This window comes from Panthera leo, chromosome A3 (assembly GCF_018350215.1).
Source record: "Panthera leo isolate Ple1 chromosome A3, P.leo_Ple1_pat1.1, whole genome shotgun sequence".
Lineage (NCBI taxonomy): Eukaryota > Metazoa > Chordata > Mammalia > Carnivora > Felidae > Panthera > Panthera leo.
In genome coordinates, this window is record NC_056681.1 from 90,951,581 (window position 1) to 90,965,551 (window position 13,971).

The following is a 13,971-nucleotide window of genomic DNA, read 5'->3' on the forward strand; positions in this document are numbered from 1 at the left end:
TTTATGCCATTGGCAACTTTTTTTTAATGTTTATTTATTTTGAGAGGTTGGGGGGAGCAAACATGAGCAGGGGAGGGCAGAGAGTGAAGGAGAGAGAGAATCCCAAGCAGACTCTGCACTGTCAGCACAGAGCCTGACATGGGGCTTGATCCCATGAATCGTGAGATCATGACCTGAGCTGAAACCAAGAATCCAATGCTCAACCAACTGAGCCACCCAGGCTCCCCTCTATGGGAAAACTTTGATGTGGTTGCGCCATCTGAGACTTTTCATAGCTTCACCATGGTCTGAGGCTCTGCCTGCCCATCCTTCCCACCCCCTTTCATCACAGGTGTCACATCTGTGCTGTGCTTCAGGCTTCCCCTGCCTGCTTCTGCTTCCTCTCCTCTCTTTCCCAGGCGTCCCGCCAATAAACCTCTTGTACTTCTAACTCTGTTTTGGTATCTGTTCTGAAAGGGCCTGCATGGACACAGCTCTGTTCACAGGTGACATTGTTGGGCACTTCACACAATCCCACCTTACCTTCCCAGATCCCTACCTGCAAATAGCCACCAGTTTGCCAACCCATTTTGTCACAGAGTTAAAAGTCTATTAGGTGTTAGTTTCCATCCTTGTGGCTATGCAAGTGAGCAGGGTTCATCATACCATCCCATTCAGCATCCTGTAGGGTGCTGAGGTTCCCCAGGGATGAGACAGAGGCGTGAGATGGTCAAACACACACTTTATTTCTGTATGGAGATTCTTTCCAGGATCCCAGGCTGGATAACAGAAACCTCAGGAACGACCGCTGTCCACTTATAGACTCTTCTTGAAAACCAGGTCAATGAGGTCAGCTCCTGAGTCCCCTTTTCCCAGGAGACCTCTTAGTCCTTCCAAGAGAAAGGACATTCCAGTGTGTCTTCAAATTCTGGTGGGGGTGGGGAGGACAAGGATTCCTGGCCTTCAGTTCCTCCCAGAAAGGTCTCCCACCCACCCCTCAAATACTATGATTTGACTGAGTTTGTGATATATGTCTCAGCTCCTTTCTGTGACGAAATGAAGAGGAGGATTGGCACAGTACAAATAACACATTGACAGCAACTGGATCCCACTTTTTGGAAGTAACATAATAAAGATGGCCCCATGATATCTTATATTCTTTTACTACTGAACACTATACCAAGGAAAAACACTCGGGAGATAAACACAGGGTGACACATTTCTATAAAAATGAGACCCATGCACAGTGCAAATCATGGTGTTTCTCACACATGGGAGCTGACAACATTTTAATAAGTTCAATGGAGAATGGGTTAGAGGAAGGCTTGCTGGGCTCTCTCAGTAGGATGTTCTGCCATAGTTGAACTAGCCAGGACCATCCAATATTCTCTCTTCTTATGTGTGGTGTTGATGCTGTCCAACCACATCCCTTCAGTTCCCTTGGTGGCTCCCTTTGCAATGATCTCAGAGAGCTCATTGCAAAAGTCTCTCTGAAGGTGCTAGGTTTTGGCTTGATTACCGCTGTTGAGGGTAGGTCTTTAAAATCCTGGGGAGAATGTGCTTCTCAGTTGCCTCCATGCCTGATGGGTAGTCTCGACCTATTAGGACAGGTGAGCTAGCCACAAACCAGTCTGGTAGGTTCCTCAAGAGCGGAGGAGCTTTGTGTCCCCAGCTCAGGGCTAAGCACAGAGCAGGTACTCAACAAATTGTTGAATTCAACTCTAACCTCTTCAACAGAGAGGATGTTCCCAAGTCCTAGACACTTTTCTTCTTGGGTATTTTTTATAATCATTCTGGTTCCTTATATACCCCTCTGGAATGAATAACATGGTGCAGTTTTTATTGGAAGTATAATTAATGCTTTGGGCATTGATTTTTTTTTGCCCCTAAATTATGTCTTTCATCCATATGTCTACACTGAAATAACTTTATTTAATTTATTTAATCCTTCCCATGCTGCTCTGCAGAATGTGGCTATTGGGTTATTTTGGCGTATACTGTTGCTATACAACTTTCTCAGGGCTGCTGATGCCCTGGTAGGGTTATAGCCCTCATGGCTAGTAAAGGCTAGAGAGCCTGTGGGCAGCATTGGTCTCTGTCAACACCACAAATGCAGCACATGTGCATCCATTCTTCAAACCACAAGGAAGACATTCATGGATGTTACATGAGACTTCTGCTTTCAGCCACATCTGGACAAAGCACAAATCTGGGAGACATCAAGAAATTGTGTGCTCACCTGCTGGAAACCTCAAAGCTTTGCTGAGACATGGAGGATTAAATTCATGGCTCTTGGTAGACTGACTGTCCTGTGGGGTTGGTGGGTCTTCCCACCCCTTTCAGACAGGAGGCCAGTTAAGCCATGGGGGCAGGAAGGGAGATTCAGAGAATCTGAAGGGAAGATATAAGGTGGCCTCTTCCCACAAGTGGAGCTGCAGGGTCCAGCCTCCTTGCTCACTGGACATCTGAGAATAAAGCTAGAATAATAGAATAAAGCTGAGACTGCATTAGTGCCCCTGCCCTAAGATACCCCAAAAGGCCAGAGCAGGGAGCCCACATGTTTATCTTCCTTGATGGCATCTCCACCTGTGGAACTTGGCCTGCTAACACTTGATGGAGAGATGCAAACTTTGACATGAAGTCCTCTGCTCTGTCAAATACCAAAACGTTCCAGAAGAAGGAAAATACTCGTGGTTTTAGGATAAATCCGAGCATGTTTGATATGGATATTGACACGTTGTAGCAGTTGCTACTCTCCAGAAACAGGGTACTAAGTCACTAGACTTGCTGTTCTTATTCTTTTTGAGATTACCAATTGATAAAACTAACAAAAAACTCATACAATCCTTGAACCACTGAATGTTAAAAGGAGTACTTAGGTTATCTAGCTCAGCCCCATATTTTACAAATAAGGAAAGAGAGGCTCAGATAGATTAAGTATGGCACAGGCCTCCTGACTCTTGGTCTGTAGCAGACATTAGCTGGCATCACTGGACCTATTTTGCCATACTGGTTGTTCAGGACAGTCCCTGGGGATATAATCCACATGGACCTGAGGCTCTCAATCTCAAGAGGTGTTGATGCACTAAATATTGAGGTCTCTAAAGGAAGGCATCCATGCTTCCTTTTCATGGATGCTTAGAAGACAGAGTTAAACCTTTCCTTTGGATTTTATGTGGTTCCTTCTTTTGTTTACCCTGATGAGTGAAGGTTGATGTGATGTGCTCCACCAGCTAAAGGAGAATAATGTGAGCACGACTATGGACAACTTCACTGAAGTTCATGGAGGCTCCAGGCAAATCCAGGTGCTGTAGGATTCATCCCTAAATGAGCCCCCACATATAACCAAAGTTAATTTTAGAATCATGGAAGAGATTTAGGGGAAATCAAGTCCAACCTTGCCATTTTACAAGCTCAGAGAAGTTCAGCAGTTTGCCTTGGGTCACACAGCATGGAGGATATCAAAGTCATAGAAGAATCCAGATTTTTTTTTAAACTCAGGATTGGATGTTTTCCCTAAAAAATTCTGAACTTTTTCACAAACCCCAGTGTTAGGGAATTTCTGATGGTTTCTAGATCAAGGCATTATCCATGCATGAAGTGAAGCAAGACAAAAATGGTGGTGGCTGCCCCTGCTGAAGACCTGCCGTCTAGGAGAGCATGTTGGAGTAGAAGCTGAAGCTCTCTGTCATGGTCTTGGAGTTGCTGCGAGAGGAGCCATTGGAGGTCAGATCCAGGGACGAGGGTGTGGTCTTGGGACCATCCTCCAGCTCCTCCTCATGGGCCCCCACCACCGTGGAGATGGTGGTCTCCAGGCGGCTGACTTTATACACGCTGCCCTGGGTTTGGAGGTACCGGGTGGATTTCATTTCGAGCCCCTCGTAGTCGCCGGCACTGATAAAGGGGCAGCACCGGAAGGCATGCTTGAAGCCCAGGCGGAACCTGGAGAGACAGAAGATGGGAGAGGTGACCCTTTGGGACAGTCTGCTTCCAGAGGGCATTGTCACCACTATGTCAGCTCTTTAACGCATAGACAAGCCTAAGTATGACTCTCTGTTGTTATTGTTATTATTATTATTTAAAGCTTATTTATTTTGAGAGAGAGAGAGAGCAGGGGAGGGACAGAGAGAGAGGGAAAGAAAGAATCCCAAGCAGGCTCCACACTGTTGGTGCAGAGCCTGATGTGGGGCTTGAACCCATAAACTGTGAGATCATGACCTGAGCCGAAATCAAGAGTCCGACACTTAACTGACTGAGCCACCCAGGCACCCCGATGACCACCATTCCTGATGGGCTCTCCCTTCTCTTGCTTGTCTAAGGTTGGCTTCTTCTGCCAGAACAGCTCTCCTGATCAGTGTGACTAAGTAAGGGCCTTCCAGGCACTGATTCCTCTTTGCTTACCCTGTCCTGCTGGAACTGCTAGAAGAAACTGGGTAAAGCTGCCCAAATTGTATGATGAGATGAGATGGAAAGAGGAAAGTGAGAGGCCAGTGAAGGGAAAAGATGCCCTATGGAGAATGGTATTCTGCGGCCATCAATCTCTCTTTGTGTCTTACTCTCCCTGTCTCCCCCCCGCCGCCCCCCACTGCATGCACAGCCCCCTGTGCATGGATCCACAGGGCAGAGGGAACAAAATCACAGGCCATGAACTAGATCCAGCTTTCAGGCCTGTTTATATGCATCAATAACAGAGGTTTGTTTTTTTTTTAATGTGCACCCCCACCCCCACTAACTTAGTTGCCAGTGTCCAAAAGTCAGAAGATTCACACAAAAGTATGGATGTCTGGTTCTTCTTGGAGAAGAAAAACAAAGTCCACTTTGGGCTCATAAAGCTGCATGGCAATAATTAGTAGGGATGGAGTAGTGTGGTCTTTTTGCTGCAGTCCCTCCCACCCCCTCTTGTCTCACAAAGATTTTGCTCATTTAGGTTGGCTGTTTGGCTGCTATAGAGACAAATGATCTTGTCCCTGGAGAGAGTGTGGGGGATGAGGTCCTCACCTGTCATTGAGGCAGCAGTAGATGATAGGGTTGTACATGGTGGAGCTCATGGCCAGCCACATGATGGCCAGGTAGACCTGCTGAATAAACTTCTCAAGGTAGAGATCAGGGTTGATGTAGGGCAAGAGGAAGAAGATGTGGAATGGCAGCCAGCAGATGGCAAAGGTGCACACCACGACGATCATCATCTTGACCACCTGGCAGGAGGATGGGGCAGGTGAGGTCACCACCACAGCCAACTTTTCTCACGGCTACTTTCTCTCTCCTCCCATGCCCCTCACTGCACACAGTGTAGTGTGTGGTGGGAAGTGTCTATAATAACCCCTTTCGAGGAGGAGACAGGACCATTTATATGTGGTATCAAAGGACTTTGATTATATCAGTAGTTCTCAGAGTGTGGCTCCGGGACCAGCTTTGTAACCATCATTTGGGACTTGCCAGAAATGAGAATTCTTGGACCCCATCCCACACTTACAGAATCAGAAACCCTGGGGGTGAGACCCAGAATTCTGGTTTGACAAGCCCTTCAGATGACTTTGAAACACAGTCATGTTTGAGAACCTCTGTGTGATATCACCCCTCTGGGCAGTGGCTGCAGAAGCCAAGGGAGAGCAGACAATGACCCAGGGGAATGGGTATTCAGTGGGGAGAGACTCAGTAAGGAGGAGGAAGCAGTGAGGGCAGGGGGGTGGGGGAAGGTGGAGAGGAGGGGCCAGGGTAGTATCAGAGGAAAGAAGAGGAAGGGAGGCATCTGGACAGCTGCAGCTAGGGAGCACCAGATGGTTAAAAGGGATTTAAAAGGTTTTTTATAAATAGTAATGTGACCCACTGTTTCTGTTCTCCATCACTAGTTTTGTTCCTTTTAAAACTTTTTGATGTTTGAACCAAGTGAATGTATTATTTTGTCAAACTTTAATAATAAAAGAGGACTTAACTCTTCAATGCATTTGTAGTTAAGTGTGTGTGTGTGTGTGTGTGTGTGTGTGTGTGTGTGTGTGTGTGTTAATGGCTTGACAGGTTGCAATTACTCTTAAGGCAAGAAAGAAGTGGCTCTTGCCTATACAGGCAGGCCTAGGTTACAAATACAACCAAGAAAGATCTCTTCCCTCCTCTGTCCCACATCTCCTCTCCTCCTTCCACTGTTCCACAGACCCAGGGATGTTTTGTGCCTGCTGCCTCTGGGCCTCCTGAGGTTCTGAGGCTCATATGCTTGCCAGCCTGAGCCAGGGCGGGTTAGGTGCTGCTTGCTCTTTGCTTACCTTGCGCTTGGCAGAGACCTGCTCATGGTAACGGTCAGAGGAGTCCCCAGGGATCTCGCTGGCCCACAGTGTGATTCCCACAACAGTGTACGCATAGCCAATCACCAGCAAGGGGAGGAAGTAGATCAGCACAGTTACGCAGATGTGGTACCTGCAACAGGAAGGATGGGAGGGTTCAGTCTAAGGACAGGGATGGTCAAGGCTTGCCAACCACCTTTCTCAGCATTTGCCATTAATGAGCTTGGATGATAAGGCAGCATGGAGTCTGGCCACCTGCATTGGGTGGTTGGCTGATATATGAATGGATAAACTAGAGAAAGCAAATCTCTTCAACTTAGGTTTTTCTTGTGGACTTTTTCCATAATAGAGATTCCTGTTGAGATTGAAGAAAGAAAAAACATTGATGAAAGGGAACTGAATCTGTTGTATACTTATGACAATTTCAGTTGATGGTAAGTTCAATATTGCTTACATTCCCCCTCCAAAAAAAATGCAACCTTAGGCTGCATTAATAAAAGTGTATTCTCTAGAATGCAGGAGGTGTTTGTACCACTCGGTTAATTCCAGTCAGATTACATTTAGGCTGGGCTTTTGTGCAGGAGTGTAGACAAACTTGTACATTCAGGTGAGAACCACTAGGTGGTTGGTGAGCTCTCATTCTTTCTGTAGGACAAGTGGATTCACAGGTATAAGAATAATTAGCTTGGAGGAGAGAAACAAAATTTATCCTAGAACTAGGATCAGTGGGTGAAAGCCACAAAGTATAAGCTAATTCTAAGCCTGGCCCTTAAAAATATATCTGCAAATGGAAGCTTCCTGGGTCTCTGGGTTACAGCTTGCAAAATAGATACCAATTGACTTGAGTTTGACTGGGACAAATTGACATGGGCAGGAAATAAGCTTTTGCAGTATTAAACCACTGAGAATTTTTTCTCCAAGATTTTATCTAAATTCAAGTTAGTTAACACATAGTGTAGCATTGGTTTCAGGAGTAGGATTTAGTGATTCATCACTTACATACAACACCCAGTGCTCATCACAACAAGGCCCCTTCTTAGTACCCATCACCCATTTAGCCCATCCCCAACCTCCCCTCCAGCAACTCTCAGTTTGTTCTCTGTAATTAAGAGTCTCATGGTTTGCCTCCCTCTCTGTTTTTATCTTATTTCTGCTTCCCTTCTCCCATGTTCACTTGTTTTGTTTCTTAAGTTCCGCATATGAGTGAAATCATATGATATTTTCCTTTCTTTGACTGACTTATTTCACTTAGCTATAATACACTATAATACACTGTAGTTCCATTAACATCATTGCAAATGGCAAGATTTCATTCTTTTTGATGGCTGAGTAGTATATACATACCATATCTTCTTTATCCATTCATTAGTCAATGGACATTTGGGCTCTTTCCATAATTTGGCTATTGTTGATAAACTACTGAGATTTTGATGTTTGTTGCAACAACATAACTTATTCTATTTTGTTTAAGGCAAGTGTCCTTCTAAGTAGGATGCTTAAATAATTTTTTGAATTTTGAGAAAGGATATTTTTCTCAGTGAGTGCTTTGTATATCTGGTTAGTTATAGCCCTTTTCTCCTGATGTGAGTTTAATGGAGAGGATCCATTAGTAGTAATAGTAGTAATAATAGTGGGAACAGCTAATATTTCAGGGAGTTCACTCTAGATCGCTATGTTGATAATAATGTTAATGATAGTATTAATAGCAGAAACGATAGTTAGATTTTATTTAGTGAAGAGCACAATGCCACTCACTTTACCGTTATTCTTATTTAATCCTCAAAAAAAAATGATTAGGCGTGTACTATCATAATCCCATTCTGTAGATGAGGAAACTGAAGTTAAGAATTTAATTAACTTTCCCAAATTCACAGCAGGTAAAAAGAGGAGGGTGGAATAAGAAGGCAGGACTGTGACCCCAGAACCAGCTTTTTGTCACTGGAGAAAAGTCATCCAGTGATGACTCTGTTTATGCTTATTCTCTTAAATGATTTTTTTTCCAATAAAGAAAACCTACTTATTCATTTAATTTCTCTTTATCGGTACTATGTTTTCATTACTTCTTTGCAAAGCTCCACAGTTTTACTTATTCAGCTTCCTGTGAATATTAAAATTTGCAACTTGAAGACACTTGACGAGCTCTTAAATAATGCACAACAGCTTCAGCAAAGCAGGGTGCTGAGTGCATCCGTTTTGTGCAGACAGGCTGCTCCAACAGTCTCAACAGGCTGTTAAGGTCCCCCTTGATTTTCACCTCCTCTGGGAGCCTCTGGGTTCTCCAGTCACCATGGCAGTGAGTGCATACTGAGTTTCCTACCTGATCTCAACCTCTCCCCCGATTGCTGTACTTATCACTTGGATATAAGGGGACAGGGAGACCCTGGGAACCTTCAGGATACACCTGCTTCTCCTACGTGGAAGAATAGTCCTGCCTTATGCAAACCGATACTTAGTTGATGATCAAAACACAGTAGTTGAGCTTTGTGGGGCCAGTGCCTCAGAGTGCTGAGCATCTATATGGGAGTCAGGGACACGATGGAAGGACACTGCAGTCCAGTCACCGGTGCTCCTAACCCTGGACCAGTGGATCCCAAACTTGAGCCAGCTTCAGAATCACCTGGGGGAGCTTGTACAAACACAAAGGGCTGGACCCCACCTGGACTTTCCCACTTAACAAGTCTGGGGTGGGCTTGAGAATCTGCTTTCATAACAAATTCCCAGTTCATGCTGCTGCTGGTCCAGGTTCAGACTTTGAGAAACACTGTCCTAAACCAATGATTCTTGAGCCCGGAATCACATGAGAATCACCAGGGGAGCTTTTAAAATGATCAGTGCTCAGAGACACATTAAATTGGCCTTGATTGTAGAAGCAGGAAACCACAGCTGAGAAAAATTTCCCAAGTTATTCTTGCATATGGTTAGCACTGAGAAGCACTGTTTCAGGTCCAAGTCTGCAAGCCTGTTGGAACCCCATTGTTTGAGATTTTATGACTTCACTAAGATGTGTGTTAACCATATTTTTTAGTTTCTGTATCTGATGCTTTGAGGTCTAGGCCTTGTTGACCTGGAAAGGACTGTGCCTCTTTGGGTTAGTTAATTCCTAGAGATAACTCCTGCTAGTGTGCCTTTCCTATGCAAACTAACGAACCCAGGGCCTATACTCCCCACCCACTTGTTTTCTCAGGGGCTCTTACACTGTGGGATGCTATCCAGCTGCCATGGTCACCCCACGGCCACTTCAGACAGTCAGGGGCACAGAGCTCATGGAAATGATTCAAACTAGCCAATTCTAAGCCTGTTTATCCTGCCTCACCCATTCCTTCTCTGGAACACACAATAAAAGCCTTCCTGAAGTCTCCTGCGCTCTCTCTCTGCCCGTGGCCCTATGTGGTGCACTTGCCCCTTTGTCCTGGGAACTATGAGTAATAAACTATCTTTTCAATGGCAATCATGTCCTTATCTGTTGGCCTCACCATACTTGAATAGAATATAAAACATACACTTTAAAACAAAGTACCCTTTGGAAAAATCACAGATCAGACCATTAGGAAAATGCTAAAATGAATCAATAAACATAAATTATCAGCTTCTATTTTTTTAAAAGAAGGAAAAGTAATTTTCTTATTTGTAAACAACAAAAAGTATGAACTTAATTTCAGTTAAAAAGTACTTTAGTCAGGGAGAGCATTAACTTGTCCATTGTAGAACAGGGATAATTGAAAATAACACAGGAATATCACCCAGCAATTCCACTTCTAGATACATACCCAGAAGATTTGAAAGCAGGGGCTCAAATAGATACTTACACACCAATGTTCATAGCAGCACTATTTCCCATAGCCAAAAGGTGGAAGCAACCCAAATATCCCTCAAAAGTTGAGTGGATAAACCAAATGTGGTATATATTTACAATGGAATATTACTCAGCCATGAAAAGGAATGAAGTTCTAATACATACCACAACATGGGTAAACCTTGCAAACATGTTAAGTGGATAAGCCAGACACAAGAGGACAAATACTGGATGATTCCACTTAAATTAAATATCTAGAATAGGCAAATTCATAGAAACAGAAAGTGGAATAGAGGTTACCAAGGGCTGGGGAGAGGGGATGGAATAATAGGTACAGAATGTGGGATAATGGAAAAGTTCTGGAAATGGATCGTGGTGATGGTTGCAACAATATGGTGAATGTAAAATGGTAAATTTTATGTTATATGTATTTTATCACAATAAACTTAATTTAAAAAATCCATGAGAAAATTCTAGTGAAGCTGGGGTCTTACATCTCCAGATGAGTAGTTTTCTGCTCCCTTTGGGAGCCCCTCAACAATCTCCCTCCCTCCCTCCCAAATCATAAAAAAACAAACAAACCTGTAGGTTTGATTCTTGGATGGGATCAAAGGTAAAATGTATCCTCCTAAATCTTGCTCAGATAAGCCCCTTTTGCCTAGAAATTGCAAGTACTCGGGATGCCTGAGTAGTTCGGTTAAGTGGCTGACTTTGGCTCAGGTCATGATCTCACGGTTTATGAGTTTGAGCCCTGCATCTGGCTGTCTGTTGTCAGTGCAGAGCCTGCTTTGGATCCTCTGTCCCCTCCCCTCTCTCTGCCCCTCCCCCAACTTGTGCGTGCACGTGCACGCGCTCTTTCTCGCTCTCTCTTTCAAAAATAAACAAAAAATAAAAAATAAAAAAAGAATTGCAAATACTCAATCCAAAAAATGTCCAAGTTACTAAAAATTCTAAATGACTCTACATTAAAAAAGTTCAAAAAAATTCTAAGGTCAAATGAATGAAATTCCATCATTAGAAAAAATGAAAATAAATACATTTCTTCCATCTTGACACCTTCTTGAAGAAATTTTACCATATTCTTGTAGTTAACTGGAGATAATCCTGTTTTGTAATTTTTTTTTCCATAATCATTGTTTTAAAGAGCCCGCCAATGGAATTTCGTGTAATCTTATTATGTGAGGCTCCATGCTTTTTTTTTTTTTTTTTTTTTTTTTTTTTTTTTAATTCTCCAATCTGATATTCCTAGGTTCCTGCCAGGCAGGGTTTAATCAGCTCTCAGAGTTAGTATCCGCCTTGAGAGAAGAGAAGAAGGGGTCAGGGGTGCATCTGAAGTGAGTGAGAGAAAGGACCAGGAGTGACAGCAAGAGGCTGTGACAGCAGGGGTGGCTTGGTTCCCACTTGATGAGATATGTCGGTGGATTCCAATCATTAAATTTTGCCAGTGGACTTACCGGTACCCTCGGAAGGCAAGTGCATGCAACAACCTCCTACCTTTGTTCCCTCCAGGTCACCCCTCTAGAAGCGGCACATATTACAAGATAAAATTGCTGTATACAGACTGTGTCACCCCAAATCCTGCAGATTCGCCTGTCCTTAATGCCGTAATGCTCACTAATCCAGGTTTACTAACGTCTCACTATCTGGAGTCACTCATTGCTCAAGCACCAACAGTTCCAGTCTCTGAAATAGTCCTCAGCATCTGAAATCAGATAGATGGGTTTATTAAATCGTATCCAGTGTGTCTTCTAATGCACTTCATGGAGGCTCTAGGTGCCCTGAGGTGGGGGAGGAAGGGAGACAAGAGGGCAGAGCTCTGGGGTTCCTGCTGTCCCTCTAAACAAGCAACTCTGCTGGGTTTATATGTGGCTTTCTGTGGATCAGGTTGTTAGGTGGTGGTGGTGGGAGATTTCAGCTGTCACAGAAAGGTGGATGAGCACTGCTGTGCTTATCTGATTCAATGCGTTAACCCTCATTCATTGTGTCAGCCTTCTCTACAGTTTCCACACCATGTAATCAGCCCCTTACTTCTTGAATACCCCCTGTGACGTGCTGCTCACTAGCTATAAAGCCAGCACCATCGGCAATACCTGGAGCTTGTTAGAGACGAAGATTCTCAGTCCCCACCCTGGATGGGCCAAATCGGAAAATGTGTACTTTAATAAGACTTTCTGGTGATTCATGTGCAAGTTCAAGTTTGAAGCACAGTGCTCTCCATCTTGGCTGCACACTGGAATCACCTGGGGAATGTTGAAAACTTCCAGTGTGTGGTTTCCAGTCTCAGCTTCTGACTTAAGACTGGCCTGCAGTGCTGCCTGGGCATCAGAGTGTCAGAAGCTCTCCAGAGGGTTCTCCTTGTGGCTGGGGCTGAGAGTCATCGTCGTTGAGCCTACTCCTGCTGGCAGCTGTGACTGATGTCGTTCCTTCTTTAAGAACCTGTGGCCTGGTAGCTTTCACTACATCCTATGTCACAGGCAACAAGCTGAACCTGCCTCCTGGGATGGTCCTGCCAAGTTGAGATAACCAGGAACACGCCTGAGCCCTCTTTGCATCTCGGACTTGTGGGGCCACCCCTCGATAGACATGAGCTGAGCAGTACCCCCTTCCTGCCCTTCCTTGAGCAGCCCTCAGGCTGTCTCTTCCTCAAGCACAGTGCTAGATGCCTGCTTAACTTTTTACTTCCTTCCAAAAAATTGTCATCTTTGCAGATAAATGTGGTTTCTTCCTAGTAAAAGAAAAAAAAATCCATATATTTTTTTGCTCACTTTCACTTCTAGGCATTAGACCAAATCCCAAAGCCCTTGCAGTCCTATTGGAGACAAAAAGAAACTGCAGTCTACTAATTCATAAATTCTGTGGCCCTGTGTGAGGAATCCAAGCCTCTGTTCCCATTACCAGGAGCTCAGTCTTTGGGGGACACAGAGAAGTGCCGAAGAATGTAATATGGGAAGTGACTGACAGTGGCTACCTCTTCAAGTGGAGTGGAGACACTGAGAAAGGCGTCAGGGGCCTTTATAAATATATATAAAATATAAAAAATACATACATATGTAAACAATTTTTAAAATTACCCTGAAAACAGTAGGCATTTTGCTACTAAGTGCATGGAGAATAATGGGAATGCAGAAGTGAGACTCTCAACCAATCCAATCAGGGAAGCTTCCTGTAGGAGGTGTGCTTGGCCACGCCCTGATATGTGTGCAGGAGGTGGGCACTACAAGTGGTGAAAACAGCAAGTGCAAAGGCACCGAGGGAGGACCTTGGCATGATGCGGTGCTGTGCTGTGACTCAGACTAATGGAACATGGCTGTGTGAGGAAGTATCAGGAGACTTAGACAGAAAGGTAGACAGAGGACAAATCATGAAGTGCATTTTATGACATGCTGGAGAGTTTATAATGTATTTTGAAGTTGATGGGAAATCACAAAATGGTTTTAAACAGGGAGTGACATGATCAGATACTTGTGCTCTGGCCACAGTGGGGCTTGGATGGAAGCAGGAAAGGCTAGAGGCACCAGCCTTTAGGAAGCTGTGCAAGGAGCCAGGCTGGAAGCGGCAATGACCTGAGCTAGAGCCATGGCAGACTGGATGGATGGGGAGGAGAGGAAGACCCCAAGGGGTGCTGTGGCTGGGAGGAAAAGCTGGTGGGCTTGGCTGCCATTCGGCACTTTAGCTGGGTTTATGGCCTGTGTGAATGGGGGAGAGTGAGGCTGACTGTTGCAGGTATGGGGACCCGGGAGGAGGAGCAGGTTTGTTGGGGAGGTCAGCAAGCTGACGTTTGGACATGCTGACCTTCAGGGCAAGCAGTTGAATGTCTGAATCTGGCTGGAACTAGAACAAGAGGCCTGGGTGGAGATTAGATTTGGATCCCTTGGGTATCCCCAAACCCTGAGAAGATGAGGGGAGAGAGGGGGCTGGCAGAGG

General features: G+C 44.7%; 1 protein-coding gene across 1 annotated transcript in view; it reads right to left on the minus strand.

Annotated features, from left to right (window-relative positions):
• Positions 1-763: 763 nt before the first annotated feature.
• TACR1 (tachykinin receptor 1) overlaps positions 764-13,971 on the minus strand; it is a 140,616-nt gene continuing 127,408 nt past the window's right edge. The window contains exons 3-5 of the mRNA XM_042932813.1: positions 6,237-6,387; positions 4,978-5,174; positions 764-3,921 (exon numbers count right to left, since the gene is read on the minus strand). Coding sequence (XP_042788747.1) covers positions 3,630-3,921; positions 4,978-5,174; positions 6,237-6,387 — 640 coding nt within the window. The 3' untranslated portion in view covers positions 764-3,629. The remainder of the gene's footprint in view (positions 3,922-4,977; positions 5,175-6,236; positions 6,388-13,971) is intronic.